Source organism: Theobroma umbraticum, unplaced genomic scaffold (assembly GCF_002168275.2).
Source record: "Theobroma umbraticum cultivar Fairchild unplaced genomic scaffold, ASM216827v3 scaffold_50.0, whole genome shotgun sequence".
Lineage (NCBI taxonomy): Eukaryota > Viridiplantae > Streptophyta > Magnoliopsida > Malvales > Malvaceae > Theobroma > Theobroma umbraticum.
The window spans coordinates 302254-326018 of NW_018397261.1; the positions used below are offsets into that span (position 1 = coordinate 302254).

The window sequence follows — 23765 nt, forward strand, 5'->3', positions numbered from 1 at the left end:
TTCAAACACTCTTAAACTGATTGTTTAACTCGATTTTAACCAAACTTCTTGAATTGGTTTCCAACTTATAAATATTCTTTAAAAGCTTATGAACCATTTTACAAACTACATTTTCTAAAAACATTTTCTATCCTTGTATTGTTTGAACGATATCAATCTTGCAGTTATTATAGACATATGTTTCTCAAGTCGTTTAAAAGAAAACAGACTTGGAAACTATGTCCATGATTTGTTTGAAAGATAGCAGGCTTGGAAAGCATTTGGATAAGTGATATGCTTGATAAAGTGGGATTGTTATATGATGACACTCGAAAAAGTGGGACTCGATTTATGGTTACGCTTAGAAAGAAGGTTTTGTGAAACATTTGTTAATATTTATTTGCATATTTCTGAAAGTGTATTTTGTTAAATATTGTTCCCCATTAGCTTGTTACCTTTCCTTGTATTTACTCATGAAGTTATTTATAACCTCCACATGTATGATGCACTTGTTATTTTATCTCACAAGATTTTTCATGGTATGATTTATAATGAGACTCATCTTTCATGCTTTAAGCAATATTAAAGGTGGTAATAATAATGTATCATGTAAAGCCACTCCCAATATATTAATGTTGATAAAGTAATGAAATGTTCATATTTCTTTTAAAAACCAAAACCTTCTTGGATTTTAAAATAATGATGATTAGACCTTTAGAAAAAAAATAATGATGATTAGGTATGGCGATGGGGAAGGAGTGTACAGAGCCCATCTCTTTCGATCACTGTCCATCACCAGTCAACAAATTTGTAGTCCAATTCAATGACACTTTCATCCTGGAGTGGCTCAAACTTGTAGTCTAGAGCTACATCTCTCCAATGATAGGGGCATTTGATGACCACAAAATGGCTTAACGATTGCCCGTATGAAGTAGAATTTTGTTCTTATTTAAGCACATCATAATTTTAATTAATGTAATCAACTTTTGTTACTAATAATAGTTTTGACTGAGAAATAAAATTAGGAAAAAAGATATGATATGTATTGAAATTCATTATTTATAAATTGTATAATTGAAATATTTCACTTTATAATAGATGTATTGAAATTAATTGATCATATTTGTATTTATTTTTTTACAATATTCATATTTTTATGAATTTAATATATATTACTATACATGTTCTGGCAAAATGTATTAAAATTCAAATTAGTAAATTCTTTTATTGATAACAGAGTAATTAAAAATAATAATTAATTACCTAAAATAATTTTTATATATATAAATGAATATGAATTATATTTTTTATGACTTCATAAAAAAAAGAACCTATGATTTGTACTATATCATTTATAGTATATTTTATTAAACGTTTGAAATCATTAAAAGGAGAAAAAAATAATTTTAATTTAAATAATATACATAAATAGTCTTAAACAAAAGAAAATGTTAAAAGAATGATCAAACGTCTAATAAAAGGCTTGCCAAATGTCATTCAAAGATCCCATTTAGAGACATTGGAAATTATTTGTTAACATTGAACTAGGGCCTCTTCTAGATACCATTGATAAAGTGTTTGATGGGTTGGTTAGAGAAATTAGAGCTCAACCATTAAACCTTCCTAGAACTGCCTCTTACCTTGCCACCCAGGTTAGTTCACAATGCTAATTCTACAAGTCCCATTAAATCTATGCAATTGATTTCAATTTTAGTTTAATTTTCAAATAAAAAAAGTACAATAGTAGTAAATAAATCAATAGATGTTTCAAATAAACAAATGTTATTGTGTTGGTATTGTTGGTGCAATGGGGCTTAGATAGAATTTAAGGAACCGATAAATTTGACTTCAATGCAAGTCTTTTAATAGACGTTATCTTTAAAACTTATTTTACCCCCACCACTTGGTATGCCAAGGGGAATAATGCAAATAGCCTTAGGGATACAATGAAGCCAACATCTAACTTTATCTTGCACTTTACGAGAGTAGACTGCTAGATACACCTGAAAATTTGCAAAGTTATTCGACGTTATAGCCTACTTTCTGTAGCAAATAGATTATAAAGAATTTGGATGCTTTTGTAGTTGATGGGAACTTAAGTGTTTATGTTAATAAAACACAACACTTTTCTTGCTCTTGATTTTTCTTCTCTTGTTTTGTTTTTTATTTGATGTGTCAAAATGGTTGACAACAAGCCCTTTATATAGGCTTACAAGTGTCTCTTTTTCAAAGACACAACCCTTTCATTAAGGCACCATTTTGTCTAAAAGACATCTTTACATTTTGCAAGACATAATATTTGGATAATGGTATTATTTCAATAATCATCTTATGAAAGGACAACTATTCATTCAATAAAACATAATTTTTGAGTTATAATTTGAAACAATAACTTTTGCATTTAAACTTTTCAGCTATGGCGTTTTTTCAATTTGTCTCTTAACCTTTGAATGTCATTTTACCTAGAGATATAACCATTCACATGAAAACCTACCTACAATCAAATAGTCACACTATGTCACTTTATGTGACATAACCTTTGAGCTAAGATAGCTTTTTATTATGTGACATAATCTTTGATTTTGCAAATACACCAACAATCTCTCACCATTTTTAAAATTTTCAAATGCTAACAACTTTAGGAACCTTGTGCATAAATGAAGGTATCCCATAGATTTGAACCTTCACTTAGTAAGTGTGGTTGGTTCTAGTTTGAATTGAGTGGTTGATCAAGCATTGAACCATTGATTCTTTATTTGACTAGTTTGGCCTCTAAACACACACAAGCTTCCTTGCTTACTTTGTATCTAGTTTTGCCAAGACGTTTTCTGGCCTTATGTTTTGCATCCATTCATGAATGCTATTAAAGTCAAGCCTTTTAACTCCTAAAAGCAGCCACATTTCCACTCACATAGGTAGTCAAGCCTTTAGCTCCTAGAAGGGGCCACACTTCCACTAACATAGGTAGCTCCCATTGAAAGTACTTCGTAATTATAGTACTTCAACATATACATGTTATGGGTCTATTAAGAACTTTTGTTCAACCTTACCTTACATATTATGGGAACTAAGCACTATACACCTTGGGATGAAAAATATAAATTAGTGCTTGTAATCATCTATGTGGTAGAATGGTCAGTACCCAAGACTAGCAAGTCGACCACAAGCATTAAGGTGAGCTCCCACCATTGGGGATTTAATTGATAGGCTTGAGAGCCACTCTTCTTGATGTCTATATTACCCAGTCCTTTTTAGACATTTAGTAAACGGATCCATTAAATTTTCACAAGACCTCACATAGCTTATAGCCTTTGATATAGCTGCTTCATTGTCACAATGTATCAAGATTGGTGCCATTAGTTTAGGCCATAAATTTGTTGTTTGTTCACACCTTGTGTCTTGTTTTTCAAAAGTTTACATTCAGTAAATATCCAAGTTTATTACAATGGAAACATGGCCCCTTTTTATTCCTTTTAATCTTATGACTTTTGTCATTCATACCATGGAATGTTTTCTTTTGTTGTGTGAGACCGACTTGTTCGATAGTTTGTGCTCCATCACATGGACTTTCAAAGTGTCAAGATTATTTTCATTAAAATCCTTTTCTTTTTCATCTTGCTTGACTTCTTCTTATTTGTGATAATCTTTTTCTATTCGAAGATGATTAACAAGGTCCTTGAGAGACATTTTCTTTTTTATGGTTTAAAGTTTTCTCAAAGTCTCTCCATGAAAGGGGAGGTTTATTAATTATTGAAGATACTACAATAACTTCGTCCATTTGAGAACCATATTGCTTAAAGCTATTTAGAATGCATTCAAGCTCATGCAATTGCTCCATAACAAAATGATTATTAACCATTTTGTAGTAATTGAAATGACTAACCAGAATTTTTTTACGACTTGCATCTTCAGCCATGTATCTTGCTTTCAATTTGTCCCAAAGTTATTTTTCACTAACTTCATTCTAATATGCATTGAACAATGCATCTAACATTCCATTAAGAATGTGTCCCATACATATACTGTCATCATTATCCCCGTTTTGCCTCAAACAAGTTTGATCCACGGATTTTGCACCACTTTCTTTATTTGGTCTTGGTGTATCTAGAACATAGGCAACATTGAGAGTTGTAAGGAGGAAGCGCATCTTTTCTGCCACCAAATAAAGTTTCCTTCTTCAAAACAATCTAACTTGAGAATGTTAGTAGCCATCTCTTTAAGTGAAACCATTTTGAATACCACGAAAATAAATTTTAATTGTTGCTGCAAATGGGGTTTAGATGGAGTTTAAGAAATTGGTAAAATTAACTTCAAGACGAGCCTTTCAATAGACGCTATCTTTAAAACTTATTTCACTCCCACCACTTGGTATGTAAAGAGGAAGAATGCAAATAGCCTTAGGGATACAATAAAGCCAACGTCTAACTTCGTTTTGCACTTTATAAGAATAGACCACTAAATCCACTCGAAGCTTTATAAAGTTGTTCGGCCTTATAAAGTAGATCATAAGGAATTTGGACGTTTTTTTAGTTGATGGAAACTTCAGTGTTTATATTAATAGAACATAACACTTTTCTTACTCTTGATTTTTCTGCTTTTGTTTTGTTTTTGATTTGATGTGTCAAAATGGTTGGTAAAAAACCCTTTATATAGGCTTGCAAGTATCTTTTTTTCAAGGACAAAACCCTTTCATTAAGACACCATTTTGTCTAAAAGACATCTTTACATTTGCAAGACACAACCTTTGGATAAATGTATTATTTCAATAATCATTTATGAAAAGACAACTATTCATTTATAAAACATTATCTTTGAGTTATAATTTGAAAATAACTTTCATATTTCAACTTTTGAGTTATGGTGTTTTTTCAATTTGTCTCATAACCTTTGGATGTCATTTTACCAAAAAATATAACCATTCACATAAAAACTTACCTACAATTTAATAGTCACACTATATTACTTTATGTAACATAACCTTTAAGTTAAGATAACATTTCATTATGTGACATAATCTTTAATTTTAAAGATACACCAATAGGTTTTTTTGGTGATACTCTGCAAACAAAATTTAATTACTAGATTATAACAAGTTGCAATTTGAATAACAACCCAGTTGTTTAGTATTGTAGGAAGAAACTTGAGGCAATATTCTGGGTTGAGCTAGAGAAGAAGAAGAAGAATGGGTTAAACATAACCAAAGTTCTAATGGATGGCTTGATTGAAATTAAAGATGATGAAGGTAATAAATTAAGTGACCCAAGAGCTGCTAGATAACATTGTCAGCCTTGTTTTTGCTGTATATGAATCTACTTTACTTGCTTCAATGTGGGCTATCTATTACCTTGCCAAGTTCCCAAAAGCACTCAAAAGCTCTAGGTACGACAACCAACCATCGTGCACTGGAATTTCCTGAAGAAATTAAAACAATGCAAGCAAAATCAATTCTTTTCTGACTCAACTTTATAGCTTCTCCTATTGAAGTGTAGGAGGAGAATATGGCCATGAGGAAGGAAAAGCAAGGTGATTTGACAAGAGAAGATATTCTAACAAGGTCTGCCTGCTTTCAGTTGGACGCATTTCATTGTAATTCTTTCTATAAGGAAGCCTGGCCAATGTTCATATTGCAATTTAGCTAGGAACATGAAGATAAACTTTTTGGACTGTACAGGTTATGGAAGAAAATGGTCAATATTTCACCAGTTATTTTCCGTTTATTTACTAAAGAAGTAGAGTATAATGGTATGAGACCTCGTTAGGATGTAATTAGCAAGGTTCATTATTTAATACAAATTCCCTATTCACATTTTTTAAGTTAAGAAGTTACTGTCGTGTTCTTCTACAAAAATACAGTTTAGAAAATACTAAAGAATTTGGAAAATAATTCTGTGGCTTCGATAGAGAACTTTGAGAGCCCATGTGCTTCAATCCTCATATATGGAATGTAAGTACACATTGACAACATGGCTGACGCTGAACAAAGACAAATGTTTAGCTACTACCGACCCTGGTTTTGCTTTCTTAACTAGGAAGCTCCAGGACCTGTTAAGTATCAGGTTTTTAGGGTGGATCCAGAATCTTTGCTGGAAACATGCTTGCTCGTACACAACTTGCATTACTTCACCATATATTTGTTAGATACAGGTAATTAAGTTAATAGTAAATGTTATCTTGATGCTTTTTATGCTTGTAAGTTAAATACGTATGATTTAGTGTCGGTTATATGACAATTTCAGGTGGGAACAGCTCATTCAAGACGCAGAGATGATTTATGTTCCACACCCAAAACCAGTTGATGGGGTTGAGGTTGCATTCAGTACCATCTAGGAACGTCATTCCCTTCATCTCGTCATCATCAAGTGATTTAATATGCATCATCATTACTGTACTTGCTTTATTTCTATTTCCATTTAAATTGAAGTTACTGCTATCATTTGTTTTATTTTTTATTCTTAAAAAGAACTTTCATCAAGTTTCAAATTCAAATACTTTCTTTTTTTCTTTTTCATTGAATTCAAATTTGAATGTTTAATTATTGTTTATTTGTTCTTTCTTTTGGTTGAACTAATCCATTTCTTTTTATTTCTTCCATTGTTATTGTCATGTCGGACAATTCACCCTTCACCTTTCTTAATTTTATGCTTAATTATTGTTCATTTTAGATGCAAACATCATCAATACTCAAAATCACAGGACTAAGGATTTTTTTTTTATGACAATAAGCAAATCCAAATCTTGTCTTTTGAGTAGAAAATTCATGCACTCTCAATGTGTCAATACAATTAAATTGATGATACTTGACTCTTGCAATTTCCCAACACCACACAAATAATAAATTTATGCTAATTGTATTTGAAGAGGGTTTTTATGATGAGAAGAGAGGAAGTGTTGAGAATAAGTAAGAGGATGTGCTGAGGGTGACACAAAAAGATTAGAGCGATCCCTAAAGCACTGAGTGCTATGACAAATAGAAATGTAAAATAATAAGCAGTAGAGTAAAATTGAGAATAAGTAGAGAATAGGTGAGCGGTAAAATCAGGTTGAGAATAAGGTGGAAAATGACTAAGCAAAAGAGAATTTGAGAGAAGATATTTAGAGATAGTTAAATATAAAAATGTGTCTCATTAGTTTTAGAAATCTTGTTCTCCCAAATGAATTGTCAAAGTTCTATATATAGAATAATAAAAAAAAGATACTCAATAACAAAATTTAATGCTCATGATGAATAACATCATCAAAAGGAGCTTTACTGTACATAATAGGTAATAATTACTGAAACCCATTATGTGAATATTGAAATAGTGGTTTTATTGCATATAATGAATAACAATTAGAAACCCATTATATTGAAGTAGTGGATTTTTATGGTCATTAATAATGTAACAAGACGTAGTTTTGAGTAAGAGGGAAAATGCATGAGAAAGCAAGGTAAGAGGAAAATGTATGATTTAACAAGGTAAGAGGGAAAAGGTAAGAGAGAAAAATACTTATACTTAAGGCAAATATTAAAAAGAAGACCTCATAACCGCTTTTATATTTAAACTACCAAATCAAACTCTTTACAACAAGATAAAACTAACTCGTAAATCCAATCACTTGTTAAAGGTTGCTTTCACTATTACACTTGTTAAATATATGGTATAATTATTTTACTCATTCTATTTAATTTCATCATTTTTTGTATACTATTATACTTTTGTAAAATACATCTTAAAAAAATAATAAATTAGTAGAAAAAAATAAAAAGAGAGCTTATTTTATAAGGCAAAAATCTACTATTCTTTTTAGTCTTAGTACTTCTATTTTTTTTCTCAAATTTGATTTACTTCTCTTTAAAATCTTAAAGTCATTATTTTATTTAAAAGATTTATTGCATCACTCTAGCTTTATTACACCTTAATAGTTGGTGTTGACTTAGACAAAAAGATGCATCTTCGCTACTTTGTCGTTTAAGCATGGTGTAAACTAAAAAAAAAACATTACTTAAAATTTATATATATATATATATATATATATCTTATATGTTAATGTTGTGTCAGCATTATTTAACACGTTAACAGTCAATCTGTACGAAGTTACTTAAAAAGATTCAATTGCTTATCATGTCAAAATATATTGACTAAATTAACCAAATTTTAAATAAAAATATTAAATTAAACAAAAAACTATAGTACAAAGACTTGTTAAATACTTCGACCAAAAAAAAAACTTGGTTACGTAATTTCATCTCCACTTAATCTTGATTCAAGCGATAAATGGCGGAATAAGATTGGAGCAGAGTTATTTAATAAAAAAAATAAAGAAAATTAGAATAGAGATCTTTCGTTCATACAATAATGCTCTGATTGTAAAAGAAAATAAAAATGTGATGCTTTGTCATTGATGGGAAATGAGAATGTCAAAAGGCTAAGGTAGGGCACAACCTTTTGCTTGAATTACAAACTTCCAAATGCATAAAGCTTGCCATGATTTCTGAGTTGGCATTGGTGTCGTTAGGTGTACGTTGTGAAGCTTGTCAAAACATTAGTTATGGCCTTTTTTCTTGTTTGGTCTAAATTCAAATCATTTTCATCACACTTTTAGTTACAAATGTTTAGTAAACCAAATTTCAGAATTTGGGGCCACATGGGATGGGATAGGGTAACTTTTGCTAAAATGAACCAACTCGACGTTCTGTACTAGACTTGACTCATTGGTCTGAATCCAATGCCTGTTATTGATATGTCACCCTAATTTGAAGCTGGATGACTTCCTTTGATACCCCACCTGTATACCAAAACCATAAATATCTTACAAATGCCTTGACCCACCACACCATCAAAGTAATTGGCACACACACGTACAATTTTTGTTTTTTTTTTTAACCTAACAAGGTATTAGTAATTGTTTCACTTTTCTATCTATTACTTTCCTCTTTTACAGTAATGGATATTTATAGATATTTGTCAAAAATATGTATTTTTAAAAATATTTAATTAAAAATCTTTTTTCTCTTCTGACTCAACCCTTAAACATAGACATAATATTAATATCGAGGAAATAAGTCAAATATAAGTTCATTTGGAGCATTTCAAAGGATTTATATATACACGTCGAATACTTCTTAAACCTAAAATTCTTAATGAGTTCTTGAATAATTTTTACATCACCTCTTGCAATGATGTGAAATAATAAAAAAACAATTTCTATTTTTAATTTTTTTTGAGAAGAAAAGTCCACCATTGATTTGGAACCTAAAAGTGAGAAAAGAGGAGTGAGAGATGAAAAGAGCATTGTCCTTAACAAACATCATTGACAGTAAGTATGATATTTCAAAAAGTTTTTGAATTGTTTAGATAAATTTAAAATTTTTTTATTATTTTATTATATTTAATTAAATTTTATATTTTTATTTTAAATTAAATAAATTTTTTAATTAATATTTAATTAATTATTATTATTTAAAATAATATTTTTCATATCATATGAAACGTTGCATATTGGTGTCTCATAATTATATTGTCATGTATTATTTTTTATTTTTTAAATTAATTTTATGTGAATATAAAATAATAAATAATATTTTAATTAATAACAATTAATCAATCATTAATTATAAAAATTTATTTAATTAAAAATTTAATTGAATGCAATAAAAAAATTATCATTTAATTGAATTTTCTTACATTGTTTAAGAGTTTTTTTCAAATATTATACTTCAAAATAATATGGGGTGATCTTACAAGTACAAATTTAACCTTCCTTTTCTATTTAACAAAACTATATTCTTCTCAATTTTTTTTTTTTTTGCTTGTTAGCAAAAAATTTGGGGTAAATAGATTGTTTAGTCTTGTTATCTTATGATGATCACGTAAATAGATTGTTTAGTCTTATGATATGATTCCACCCATTATCATTATTTTTGAAAAGTTAATAAAATTTAAAACTTTTTTCGATTTGTTCATGTCATCTTTTAAGTAAGGATCAAAGGAATCTTCTAAGTATAATTGCAATTTTATAGGATGCTCCCTAAGACATAAACTTAGTATCATTTAAGTCGAGACAAATGAACATACCAATTAAATTAACTCGTTGTTGATTATTTTCCGCTTATCTTACTTACTTCAATAGTACTTACAATTTTTACCACTATTAAATCTAGTTGTTTCCATGATTCTCACATGGGATCCTATAAAATCAACTAGATTTAATTATACTGCAAGGTTGGTTTGCTACAAGGGTACGTAACAATAATAGTGTAACACAGCTCCGTGCATTCTGGGAACTCTGTCACCGAGTCTGACAGGTTCAAATGCTGTCTCAGGCTTTTTTCATGCCAAAGTTACCTTCGAAAGCCCCACTCTAGACATCGCCAACGTTACTCTCCACCCAACCTTTACTCTGTAGCGAGTCTCAACCATCCCCCAGTACTCGTGAGATTTGTTGTTTATATGAACCTGTTTGAAAATTTATTGGGACAACGGCTACTTCTGTCTGCACAACTTTCCATGAAATTTTCAAAAAGGTTGTCTTTAATTTGTATTCATATAAAATATTGGAGGCAACACATCTCTCTCTTCCTCTTTATCTCTCTCTCGTGCTTCAAATTATTATTAGTTTAATCATAGTACTTCTTGACTATCATCACCACTTTCACTTCCCACACTCACCTCTACCCACTTTTATTGGCAAAATTTCATAGCTTCTTCTCTTTTTCCTCACTTGTAACACTTCCCAGAAGCTTGAGCTAGAAGGAGGGTAGGAAAATGAGGGCGATGGTTTGGCTATTCTCTGCGATTTTTGCAGCTACCCTTTTGAGCTCCGGCTCTTTTGCTCTCACTCAAGATGGTAATAACTAAAAAACCCATCACTGTTTTGATTTTTTTATTGATTTTTTTTCTCTTTCTGCTGGCTGCTGGTGATGGGAAAGTGCTACATTTTAAGCTTGATGTATTTTTTCTTTTAAAAAAAATTTCTTTTAATATAAACTGAATTAACTTATCTTAGCTGAATCAAGCTTGAGTTTTGGAAAGTTATTCTTTTGTTTTCTAATTTTTATGTTTATTTTTATTTTCAATCGCTTAGAAATGGAGTGGAGTTGAGCTTTTAGTCTATATGACCTGATTTGGTTTTGATTTTTCAAGGTCTAACATTGTTAGAGATCAAAAGCACATTGAATGACAGTAACAACTTCCTTGGAAACTGGCTAGCTACTGATGAGTCACCCTGCAGTTGGACTGGCATTTCTTGTTATCCTAATGATCAAAGAGTCCGTTCAATGTAAGCCACATCCTTCGTTTTTGCTTTAATCTTTTACTTGCTGTACCTTGTCTATTTTCTCTTAGCTCTTTTCAGTTTTATACTGATATTTTTGTTACGGGTTGGTTCTACAGAAGCCTACCATACCTGCAATTAGGAGGGACAATATCTCCCAGCATTGGCAAACTAAACGGATTGCAAAGACTGTGAGTTTTCAATTTCTACAGACAGAAATAATGTTAGAAATAGTAGGCTGATTCTGATTCTATATCTTCTTTTCTTTTCCTTCTTCTCTGGGGTAATACAGGGCACTGCACCAGAACAGTTTACATGGACTAATTCCTAACGAAATTACCAATTGTACTGAGTTGAGAGCCCTGTAAGCAAAAACAAGTTTACTTTGTGTGTGGCTTTTTCCTGCTTTGGGACTTGTCTTATTTCTTCTCTCATTTTCACATTGTTCCCTCTATCTCAGGCATTAAATTAGATGCAATTAAATTACATCTTGCAATTGATTGTTTGCGCAGTTACTTGAGAGCTAATTATCTACAAGGAGGCATACCATCAAATATCGGAAACCTTTCCTTTCTCACTATTCTGTAAGATCCCTCAATATGCTACTGCTTCTTTAGTCAGAAGGCATAATTGTGAACTCTTTAGCAATTTATTTATTTATTTATTTTTTCTGGTAAGTAAATTTGTTTAGTTTGATTTTTATGAGCTAATCCTTGCGATTGCCTGCTGGAAATTCATATTTTAGGGATTTATCAAGCAATTCGCTAAAGGGTGCTATACCTTCATCCATAGGTCGTCTTACAAGATTGCACTACCTGTAAGTTCAAGAAGAATTGTTGTTTGCAAATATTAATTTGAGTTGTTTTGGTTAATAATGCAATTAAAAGCAAAGAAAATGAAGTTTCTTAACTGCCAGATGGTTGCTATTTGTGGCAGCAATTTGTCAACCAACTTTTTCTCTGGTGAAATCCCAGATATTGGAGTCCTGAGCACTTTTGGGAACAAGTCGTGAGTACTCTTCTCTTCACCATTTCCAGCTTTTATGTTTATGCTTGCTATAATATGTGGATCAACATGTTAGTGATGAGTTGCAATGCTCAATTTTTATATTCTTTTGAAAAGGGTATTACCTACTTTCTTCTAACTATAAGGCATCGGATTTGTTCAAAGGATATTGATATATAATTCATGGCTCAAAATTAATCAGAAAAAATCATGTTGCATTCCAATTGCAAATGGCATTGACTGTACTTACATGCATGTTATCTGTTGTGTGCTTATGGCATCTCTTCACAGTTTTACTTCAGCAAAACCTTTAGCCTTTTCCTAAAGTTTTGATACGATGCTAAGAATTTTTGCTCTCTTGCAGCATAAAAGCCATTTGGGCTTCTTTGTATTAGATAAATTTTGAAACGGTCCAATAAGTCAATAGGATGTCTTGAATATAGGTTCCACCAAACATCTAACCTTGTTGGCTACACAAGGGAGCCAAAAGATGCTGGAAATCGTTTGGATTCAAAATATTTTCACATTAATGTTAATGTACGCTGTAACTAATCTGCTAAGTCATCAATACAGCTTGTTGATGCCTCACTTATGTTCTCAGGTTTATTGGCAATTTGGACCTATGTGGCCGACAAGTTCACAAGCCTTGTCGAACGTCACTGGGATTCCCCGCAGTCCTACCGCATGCTGAAAGTGATGAAGTAGCAGGCAAGTTTTGTTATTTTGTGTGGCTTTCATTGTGATATTTCTTAAAAGCTTTATGCATGTAATGATAAGGTGTTATCCCTATTGATTTCTGCAGTCCCAACAAAGCGATCATCTCATTACATAAAAGGAGTGCTAATTGGCGCAATGTCCACAATGGCCCTTGTGCTTGTTGTGCTCCTTGCGTTCCTCTGGATATGTCTACTATCAAAAAAGGAAAGGGCTGCTAAGAGATACACAGAAGTTAAAAAGCAAGTGCAGCAAGATATAAGTATGCTGGTTTATTTATCCAAAGTTGGCAGTTGTATAAAATCCTGTTGCCCTGCCCCTACCTGCCCAACCAACCCTTTTCTGTGTCAAAAATTTTCTCCTAACTATTTTATTTTTTGCAGGTACAAAACTTATCACTTTTCATGGGGATCTGCCATATCCATCATGCGAGATTATTGAAAAGCTGGAATCCCTTGATGAAGAGGATGTTGTGGGGTCTGGGGGATTTGGAACTGTATACCGAATGGTCATGAATGATTGTGGAACATTTGCTGTTAAAAGAATAGATCGGAGTCGTGAAGGATCTGATCAAGTCTTTGAGAGAGAGCTAGAGATCTTGGGCAGCATCAAACACATTAATTTAGTAAACCTGCGTGGTTACTGCAGGCTCCCAGCATCGAAGCTTCTTATATATGATTACCTTGCTATGGGCAGCTTGGATGACTTTCTGCATGGTATGCTGGTGTTTAATATTTCAATTCTTACTACATGCTATATCATGGAGAATTACATGGGCATGAAAAATTTGAGGTGGCATTTTCATAGTTTGTCATGATTTAATACTAGATGTTTCGATTTTTACCTCAGTAGGAAGCACCATTTTCAACTGTTATTAAACTTCTTTGTATTTCTTCTGAATTTGCATTACTTGGGGACTTTTCTATAATCGGACCATATTTCCGGTTTATTAGTGCAGAATTGTGGCCCTCAGAGAATTGTGTGTGGCGGGGGGGGGGGGGGGGTGTGGTTTTGAGTCAGGGTTAACCATTTCTACTTTGTGAATTTGTTTGTATCATATTCTACCTGCTTATTCATTCATAACACACCAGCCCAGCCCATCACATCAAAATATGGCAAATCAAAACTTCTTGAATGCACCTAAATATGTCATATGCATTCTTTAAAATGATACTGAAATGCTTACTATTAATTGTGTTGTCTTGTATGTCATTTACATTTTCAGAACACAGAGAACAGGACAGGCCATTGAACTGGAGTTCTCGTTTAAAAATAGCCCTTGGTTCTGCTCGAGGATTAGCATACTTGCACCATGATTGTTGTCCAAAGATAGTTCATCGAGACATAAAATCCAGCAATATTCTTCTTGATGAAAACCTGGAGCCCCATGTGTCTGACTTTGGTCTTGCCAAACTTTTGGTTGATGAGGATGCCCATGTTACTACTGTGGTTGCTGGCACTTTTGGCTATTTGGCTCCAGGTATATCTTGCTCTACTGTGAACTGTCATCTAGAATGCTTCAGTTGCAATTGTTTTTGTTTGTTTCAGACTTCCTTTACATGCTTTCTTGCAGAAAAGTTTCACTACAGCATCTATAACTCTATATTGAGCTCTTATTGCACATTTGTTTTGTTAGTTTTAGAGAGTTAGGTAGGGCAGCTACACTAATGATTGGGAAACATTAGTATCATACTTGTTTCAGGTTTCTGCATGATGGCATTATTTGACTCAGAACTTCTTCAATGATTATATTTGTGCCGGCAACCTAATTCTCTATGAAGTGGAAAAAGAGATTTGGGTGATTAACTGATAAATGCGCAATAGCATAAGATGATCAGGACATTTTAGGTGTTTCCTTTAATAATATATTTTAGACATTAACGTGAGAGTAACTACCTGTCCTGCCAGTTAAACTGCCCGTTGCAGATAACTGTTGCCTCTCGACATGAGTAATTTCACATGAGACTCACGTGTAATCCTCACAAGTTTCACCAATTTGTGTGTAGGTTAATCCTCCCGACATGGGTAATTGCTGCTTGACATTTGTAACTCCAGACTACATGCCAACATGTATTCTGATAGGATGATAAAGCGTTATTACTTCAAACTATTGATCATTATATTATCATCATGGTCATTTCTAGCAAATGGAAACTATTTTTGACTTTTAATTACTTGCTACTATGGAGCAGAATATCTACAAAGTGGGAGAGCCACGGAAAAGTCTGATGTCTATAGCTTTGGAGTTCTCTTGCTGGAGCTTGTAACTGGAAAAAGGCCAACTGATCCAACTTTTGTAAAGAGGGGCTTGAATGTTGTTGGCTGGGTAGGGCCCCCTAAGTCTTTTTCTCCTTTTTTGGTTTGGTGGAAAACTAACTATTTCCATCTGTTTCAGAATATCTAGATATAATTTTCTGTTTTGCTCAAACATTTACAGATGAACACTCTACTGAGAGAGAATCGATTGGAAGATGTAGTGGACAAAAGATGTACTGATGCTGACATGGAAACTGTAGAAGCAATTCTGGAAATAGCGGCAAAATGTACTGATGCAAATCCAGACGAACGGCCAACAATGAGCCAGGTGCTTCAGTTGCTGGAACAAGAGGTCATGTCACCTTGCCCGAGTGATTTCTACGAGTCTCATTCAGATTATTGTTAAATGGACATTAGAAATTGAGTAACTTGGCTATTGCAGATAAGATCTGCTGCATATGCCTTTTTTCTGAGAGTTTTGTGATTTTCTCCCACTCTGTGGGGCCTGTATATTATTGTCTAGCAATTGATGGATGTGCATGTTGTCTTGCACCTTTGCAACTTGTATGGTTTTGCTGTATTTCTTTTATAGCATAACGTAATTCCTCAAGGTTATGAATCGCAGTTTGGTTGAAATCGCAGTTCTGAAAACAATATTGCTCGAGACAAAGGTACAAATGAAGCTTAATGACGAGCTTTAGCCATGGGAGCATATTTTCTTTTTATTTCACTGATAAAAAGAGACGTTATATGATTTAGTGGGAAGCTGAATAATTTCAAGGACAGGATTGATTGCCTAACCATCGCTTATAACTCATGCTATAACAACCGTCAGTGTCTTCTCTCGTTCTTGTTATGAAATTGACAATGCATCTCCATGAGCTGGCTGGGCCATGAAAACATCGTCCAGTGCTATCTGTAATTGTTGGTTTCTTTCTTGTCTAGGCGAAGACTAGGCTGTCATGTCATAGGACCAAGTAATCTTCGAAGCTGGAAAAGATATAGCTATAAACAAAGACAAGTCAAATCGATGAAAATAAAGAAGCACTATTGTTACATTCGGCTGATATTTTCGTTTAGCTGGTTGCAGGAGAAGACAGAAACCTGAGGCCTAAAGAATTCCATAATCCCTTACACCATAATTCGTTAGAATGAAACTTCCAATTATATACAAGTCAAAAACCAGAACATGCCCTTTGCTGCTATTCGACAAACTAAAAGAAAAACACATACACACACACACCAGAGAGATTAAATTAACTTTGCCACCGACAGGGCAGCATTGGATACTTTATATGCTGACCGTTCTCATGGTTTATAACATAAACTTATAAGTTGTGATTAAGGCAAATCTGCAGGAAGAATTTGACGCCTAAAATGGCAGACCGCGAACCATGCAACAAGAAGCTCGAAGGCAAGGTAGCCATAATCACTGGTGGTGCAAGCGGTATTGGTGAGGCCACAGCGCAGCTCTTCGCTGACCATGGTGCACGTGCCATTGTGATCGCGGACATCCAAGATGAGAAGGGTGAAAAACTTGCTGCATCAATCGGCCAGAATCGTTGCGCCTGTACCTACGTTCACTGCGATGTAACAAAGGAGCAAGATGTTGAATCCCTCGTCCAATCCACAATCCAACTGTATGGCAGGCTAGACATCTTGTTTTGCAATGCAGGCGTTATGAGCAAATCCCAGCAAACAATCCTCGATTTGGACTTATCATCCTACGAAAAGCTGTTTGCTATCAACGTAGGTGGGGTGGCAGCTAGTGTCAAGCATGCAGGGCGGGCCATGGTGGAGGGGAACACAAAAGGAAGCATCATTTGCACAGCAAGTGTTGCTGCTAGAATTGGGAGTGACACGCATACAGACTATGTTATGTCAAAGAACGCGGTGTTAGCGTTGATGAGGTGCGCCAGTACCCAGTTGGGTGCGCATGGAGTACGCGTTAACTGTGTTTCGCCAGGCCCTGTGGCAACACCTTTGCTCTGTGAGGCTTTCCGGATGGGGGTGGAGGAGGTGGAAACGAGATTTGCGGGGTCCTATTGCTTGATAAATAATGGGGTTTTGAAGGTCAAACATGTGGCTGATGCTGTGCTGTTTCTTGCTTGTGAGGAGTCTCAGTTTATTACTGGCCATAACTTGGCTGTAGATGGTGGGTTTAGACTTTCCTAACTTAATTGTATGGAACAATTTTTCCTTTTTCCTTTTTTTTTTTTGAAAGTTAACAAATTTTCCTTTTTCAGGATAAATAAATAGACTGTGTTCAATTAGCCTTTCATGTACTTCGAAAAATAAAAATGTAAATATACTTTACATAAGAATTGTGATCTGTAATAATTATGGAAATCCTCACTGTATTAAATCATTACTCCTAAATAATTCTTAATCCATACTTTATCAAGATAAGAAATTGATATAAGCATAGGCATTAGCATATGTTATGTTTTTTATTTGTGAAATAAGTACTCAATTTAATAGACTGAATTCTTGAGATTATTGAAACCCACATATGGATGCTTGTTATAAAAATAAGTTTATTCAGCATGACCAATCATGAGAATTTTCATTTGATATATTGTTTAGGTGGTCATGAAAATATTTGTAAATATCACTCATGTAAATGACCTTTAGACTTAAGATCCTTAAGTTATTTTATATGAAGATTTTTATATTTTAATATTATCTTAGGTAATCCTAGTCAAAGATGCATTGTAGCATATATATTAAGTATAAAATGAATCAGGTGAAGATAAATAAATTTTACATAAAAGAAAATATCATTTTATGTGCTTCGGGGGTTTAAATGAAGAGGGGTTTTGGGTTTAAGGTCTGTGAGTTTAAATGATTTAGATAAATAAAGGGCAGAGGGGGCATGAGGGAGGTTAAAACCACATTGTTTTGGAAAAGAAGAAGGGTGAAGAATTGAGCCAAAGCAAGCTCAACAAGATCCATTGAAACCTACTTAAAAGTTTAGCCCAGCCTGTGGAGCAGGCTTAAGGAGACTCAAACCCATCAATTTAGCCCATTTGAGGTATATTTTTGGGTTAGGCCTGTTTTTATATATATGTGATGGAGCATCCAATAAATTAAAGATGCCTCAAGTGGATCATTTGGATGGCTCCTTATAAATATCTAATCGTTGATGTGTTAATACAATAAGTTTAATGTGAATAATTTCAAAAGGGAGGTGAATTAGAATTATTTTTGAAATTTTGAAAATTTCTTTTAAATATAGAGAAAATAAGATTCTCTTAAGCTAAATTTCTAATTTAAAAATGAGCAAGACAATTTAATTCTTGTAAAGTAAGTGAAGTTGGAAATACTAATAAGATTGATGAAGGAAGGAAGAAGGATCAACACAACAATTTTTATAGAGCTCAATACAATCCCTTTTGTGGATCAAGCACAACCTTTCACTACAATGCCTTTTTATGGTTAAAGCACAACCACTCTTCTTTTTATTTTGGTTAATGTATAACTACTTAATTTTTACCTTTTCAATTGGCTAAGATATAACCACTTAAGTGAATACAATAAGAAATAAAAGTGCAACTAGATGCCTCTTAAAAGCTAAATAGTAAGTTAAGTACAATGTTTGGTAAAAGAAAGATAAGCAGTAAAGTCTTTACAAACAGTACAATAGAAGACTTAAATGCAAGAAGAGAGGTATAAAGAGAATTGAGATGATTTCTTCTTTTAAAGTTGTGTTTCAAAGTCATTCAACCTTCATAAATGCTATGGGAGCTTGTATTTATAGTTGTTGAAACTTTAAGGATAGTTACGAGTGCATTAAATGTGAAAATAGTTGTTTCTCTTTTCATTTTAAGTTCCAACGGTCATATTATATTGATGCTTATGTGCATGTATTGATACATTACCTCTTTTATTTTTAAATTCCCACTATAATGTATTGATACATTTTGGCATGTCTCGATAGTTTTGAACTTGGTTGCAAGGGCTTGAACATTCTGTTGGAAATGTATCGGTGCATTTGCTAATGTATCAATACTTTTCAAGCAATAAGTATTTTGTTAAAAATATATCGATACATTTGAGAAATGTATCGATATTTTTAAAACAGTAAGTATTATGTTGAAAATGTACTGATACATTTAAGAAATGTATCGATCTTTTTGAGATAGTAAGCATCCTGTTGCATTTCTACCTATTTATTTAAGAATGTATTGATAGATTGAGTTTGACTTTGTAAATTTTGACTTTTCTCAAGAATAGTTTTTGATAAATTTCAATTTCTATCGATACTTGTCCAAATGTATTGATACATGAAAAACATGAAGCAATAGATTTGGACCAATATGCACTTTTCAAAGTCCTTTTTCATTGTTTTTGTTCTCAAACTCATTTGAAAGTGTTATGGGATGCCTAGATTTGATATTTTAAAACTTAAATGAAATTTTGATCATTTTCATTTGTCATTTCAAAACATGGGATCAATTTGAGAGCTATAGAACTAACAATCTCCTTTTTTATGATATGACCAAACAATGAGCAAAATTTTATTCAAACTTTAGAAAATAGACTTTTTTGAATTTTAAAGGTTTGAAAGTTGTATGGAATTTTGAATCCTCTCCCTTAATCTATGCTTACCCTCAATTTAAAACTTTTCTAAGAATTCTAATTTTGAAAACGATTTGCCCTTTTTGACAAAAATGTAATGTAAAATTTGCTCAGTTAATGATTTTCCAACACTTGGAGCATTGTCCTAAAATGTTATTTATGTTCTTCCTTACTCCTTGAGTATTCTAAAATGTCATTAATGAATACCACCATAAAACTGTCCAAATATGGTTTGAACACCTGATTCATCATGTCTATAAAAGTTGCCAAGGTGTTTATAAGTCCAAAAAACATAACCAAAAACTCATAATGTCCATCCTAGTAAGGAATACAGTCTTCGGCACATCCTTCTACCTAATCTTGAGTTGGCAGTAACCAAAATGAAGATAAATCTTGGAGAAACACTATGCTCTTTACAACCGATCAAATAAATCATTAATACGAGGAAGTGGATATTTATTCTTTATTGTTACCTTATTAAGTTGTCACAGTAATCGATACATAGCCTGAATGATCCATCCTTCTTCCTCACAAACAATACTAGTGCATCGCGTGATGACACACTAGGGCGTATAAAACCCTTATCCAACAAATCATCTAACTGATCTTTATGTTCCTTAAGTTATACTAGCACCATTCGATATGGTGGAATGGATATTGGTTGGGAATCCTTTACCAAATCTATACAAAACTCAACCTTCCTATTTAGAGGTACTCCAGCTAGTTTTTCCTGAAGCACATCGGGAAACTCCTTAACTATGGGCACATCAGCCACACTTCTGACCTCTACTTAAGTATCTCTAAAAACCATAAAAAATCCTTGGCATCCATGTTGCAACAATTTCCTCGCCGTCATAACGAAAACCACATTGATTGGAACAATACTACAATCACCCTAAATGCTAAAAGACGGCTCGCTTAGGTAATGAATCTAACTAGCTTGTGAGAGCAATCCACGCTAGTGAAATTTGGTGATAGCCAATGTGCACCTAAAATCACATCAAAGTTCAACATATTGAGCAAAATCAAAGTGGCTTGTGTGTCCTTATCCCTTATTTGAACTACACAAGACTTATACTCAAATTGGGTAACAAAAATCTCCTTAAGTGGAGTAGTTACTACCAAACCAAATTCCATCAAATTACGGTCAAATCTTAATTTTACAGCAAAACATGGAGACATAAAAGAATGTGTAGACCTAAGGTTAAATAGAACATGTGCTTTATAATCACATATAAGAAAGACACTTGAAACCACTGTGTTGGACATCTAAGCATCCTAAGGTGTCAAAACAAAAACTCTGGCCTGTCCCTTGTCAGTTTCTCCCTAGTGTACAAACTCAGATGCTCTCCCTTGAGAAAAGCTGCCTACACCATTGCTTCTAGCTCTAATGATTGATCGAATAGGTTGAGATGCAATAGGTGGAGAAGATAATGTACCTTGGGATGTGGGACCTTAGCCCTCCTAAGACCTTGGTGCCATAGCACAGTCCTTCTTCATGTGTCTAAGTAGTCGACACTCATAACAAAGTCCTATTGCTCGATGACACACCTTTTCATGAACTTTCCCACAAATGGAAAAGTGAAGCTAACTGAGTATTAAACCCCAAGGCTTGCCGCCTAAGTGCATTACATGTCTACTTGTCCCGTTAAGACCTTGAAGTGACTGTGCTACTCCCCTCGTGGGAGCCTTATGATTGAGAAGCTTTATGTTGGCCCTAATGGCTTGTGGAGGTTTCACCTCCAATGCTAACACTTCGTTGGCCCTAATGGCCCTCAATCTTAGCCTTCTTGGCCTTGTCTCGAGTCACCAACTCTCTGTGATCCTCTTCTATATCCTCTATGCACAATCGACTGTAGAGGCATAAGTACCAAACACTTGTGATGCAATAGTCTTAAATAATGGTTCTGTCAATCCATCCATAATTCGTATAATCCTCATATCTTCAATAGCTACAAGGTGTGGTGTATACCAAGATAACTGTGTGACCCGAATGTCATACTCAGATACTATCATGCCAGGTGTTTGCAGCAATGCCTTAAACTTACGCACCTTGGTGGCTCGCACATTATCTGGTAAAATTCGACTGAGAAAGACTGTAATAAATTTCTCCTAAGTCAATGGGTCAACGTTAGCTAGTTTATCTCTACGTAAGGACTAATTCCACTGCTAAGCCATATCTTTAAGTTTAAACCACCTGACTCTTTTGATCATGAACTAAAACATCCCAAAACAATGCAAATTTTCTCCATCTCATCCAAGAAAATTTAAGGGTCTTTTGTTACAAAAAAAGTAGAAAATAAGGATGGTTTCATTTTAAATAAATCCGATAGTAAAAATTCAATAGTCCTTTTAGTAGACTTTGATTGTTGTTAGTCATCTTGACCCTATGATGTGCGTAGCACACTCAACTCACCTTTAAAGGTCATCTAAACGAGTAGCCATCATCTCCATGACTCTATTAACTCCTTGCAGATTAGCTACCACATTTGCCAAGGTAGGTTCCCCAGTGAGCACTTTATCTCTAACCTTTTGAGATTGAGCATCAACGGATTCCTCCACAAGCACCTTATTACTAGCCACTATAGGTGGCTCATTGTTGACAAATCTAGCAATCCTAACTTGCCTACCACGGCCCCTAATAATGGAAGCTTGTGGTCTCACAAACACATCAACGAGAGCATCTTGCTTGATTATGCCCCTTGTCGTAGATCGTGACCCTAGCCGTAGCTCGTGCCCAAGGTGGCATCTTGACTTAGATAAAAACAAACACTAAACTCAATATGGTGAATAAAAAGGTAGATTTTAAACAAACAAGGAAATCTATGTAGTCTCCTATTCACAAGTTGTGTTATAGTTCACAAACCGAAATAAGACACGATACAAAACCCAACTCTACTGACTCAAAACAAAATGCCTAAGGCTTAGACAAACCTAGGGCTCTAATACTAACTTTATCACGACCCAAACCAAGGGCTATGACTGGCGCAAGGGTATTGATGGGAGTTACCTTCCTAACGCATGCAAAACTAAATTAAACAATTCAAATCAAACACTCAAATTTATCTCATGGGAGTCATCACTACGAAACTGTATATCAAACATGCATGAACATATTTAAATCATAAAGAGATAGGAGAAAAATGAAAAAATTTTGAGTTTTAGGGCCTTTAAACCCGTTTAGGCTGATTGGGCAATTTAGGACCAACTACAGAAGGTCTAAGGTTAATCTTGGACCAGAAGATTTGTATTTCATCCATTTCACCTTCACAAGATCGACTATAGAGGGTTTATAGTTGCTTGCTTTTCACTTCATAGAATTCACCATCTATGCACTAAGGTCGACTTCTTAAGTCCAGATTGACAAAAAACTATTCATTTTAAGGCCTAATCCCATTCTAAATTCCTTCCATAACCTCTAAAACTCTTAATTGTGAATTTTCAAGGATGAAATTAAGGTTTTAAAGTCAACCAAAGTATTTTCCTAAGCTCACCAAGGTAACTAGCTAATTTATCCATGTCACAAAAACTATGAGTTTCACAAGTCAACAAGTGAGAATTATCTTGAAATCTTTGATTATTCTATTACTTTTTAAGTTGCATAATTTTGTCAAATTTAATCTTAATGAGAAAAATAGGAGAAGAAGATCATGGAGTTGGAGAGAGGTGAAAAAAGGAAGAGAAGAAAAGAATAGTTGAGAGGGAGTTAGAGAGATAAAAATAAAAAAGGTAAAATACACTGACATCTTAAATTTTTACCAAAATTATATGCAAGTCCATTACTTTTCAAAAAGAACACTCTGTCTTAAATGTGTAAATGGTATTAATGCCCAAATGTGAAATATCTAAAATGCATTTTTTCTTTTTTGACTTTTTTCCCTTTTCTCCAGCCAGTCGATCGCTCTCCTTGGATAATGTCAATCAACGTCAGTTGCAGGGTGGCCTGCTAGCGAACGGTAAGAGAGATTTTTTTTGAA

The 23765-nt window shown here is 33.5% G+C and overlaps 2 protein-coding genes across 2 annotated transcripts; both read left to right on the forward strand.

Moving 5' to 3' along the window:
* The first annotated feature begins 10362 nt into the window (after positions 1 to 10362).
* LOC110417739 (Leucine-rich repeat protein kinase family protein) lies at positions 10363 to 15822 on the forward strand. Its single transcript, XM_021430238.2, has 13 exons — positions 10363 to 10806; positions 11103 to 11238; positions 11352 to 11423; positions 11525 to 11596; positions 11745 to 11816; positions 11978 to 12049; positions 12169 to 12240; positions 12839 to 12945; positions 13040 to 13213; positions 13335 to 13667; positions 14177 to 14431; positions 15144 to 15277; positions 15389 to 15822. The coding sequence occupies exons 1-13, from the start codon at positions 10725 to 10727 to the stop codon at positions 15611 to 15613; spliced, it is 1806 nt and encodes a 601-aa protein (XP_021285913.1). The 5' UTR covers positions 10363 to 10724; the 3' UTR covers positions 15614 to 15822.
* A 382-nt stretch (positions 15823 to 16204) lies between these two features.
* Positions 16205 to 17583, forward strand: LOC110418325 ((-)-isopiperitenol/(-)-carveol dehydrogenase, mitochondrial-like). Its single transcript, XM_021431019.2, has one exon. It carries the CDS (start codon positions 16585 to 16587, stop codon positions 17380 to 17382), a length of 798 nt encoding a protein of 265 aa, XP_021286694.1. The 5' UTR covers positions 16205 to 16584; the 3' UTR covers positions 17383 to 17583.
* Positions 17584 to 23765: the final 6182 nt, after the last annotated feature.

Excerpts from the sequence above, each read along its gene's own strand:
- LOC110418325 (XM_021431019.2), top strand. The coding sequence starts at position 16,585 with ATGGCAGACCGCGAACCATGCAACAAGAAGCTCGAAGGCAAGGTAGCC.
- LOC110417739 (XM_021430238.2), top strand. The coding sequence starts at position 10,725 with ATGAGGGCGATGGTTTGGCTATTCTCTGCGATTTTTGCAGCTACCCTT. Across the intron at positions 11,424-11,524 it reads CTAAACGGATTGCAAAGACT|GGCACTGCACCAGAACAGTT; the intron begins GTGAGTTTTCAA and ends GGGGTAATACAG. Across the intron at positions 11,817-11,977 it reads CTTTCCTTTCTCACTATTCT|GGATTTATCAAGCAATTCGC; the intron begins GTAAGATCCCTC and ends TTCATATTTTAG.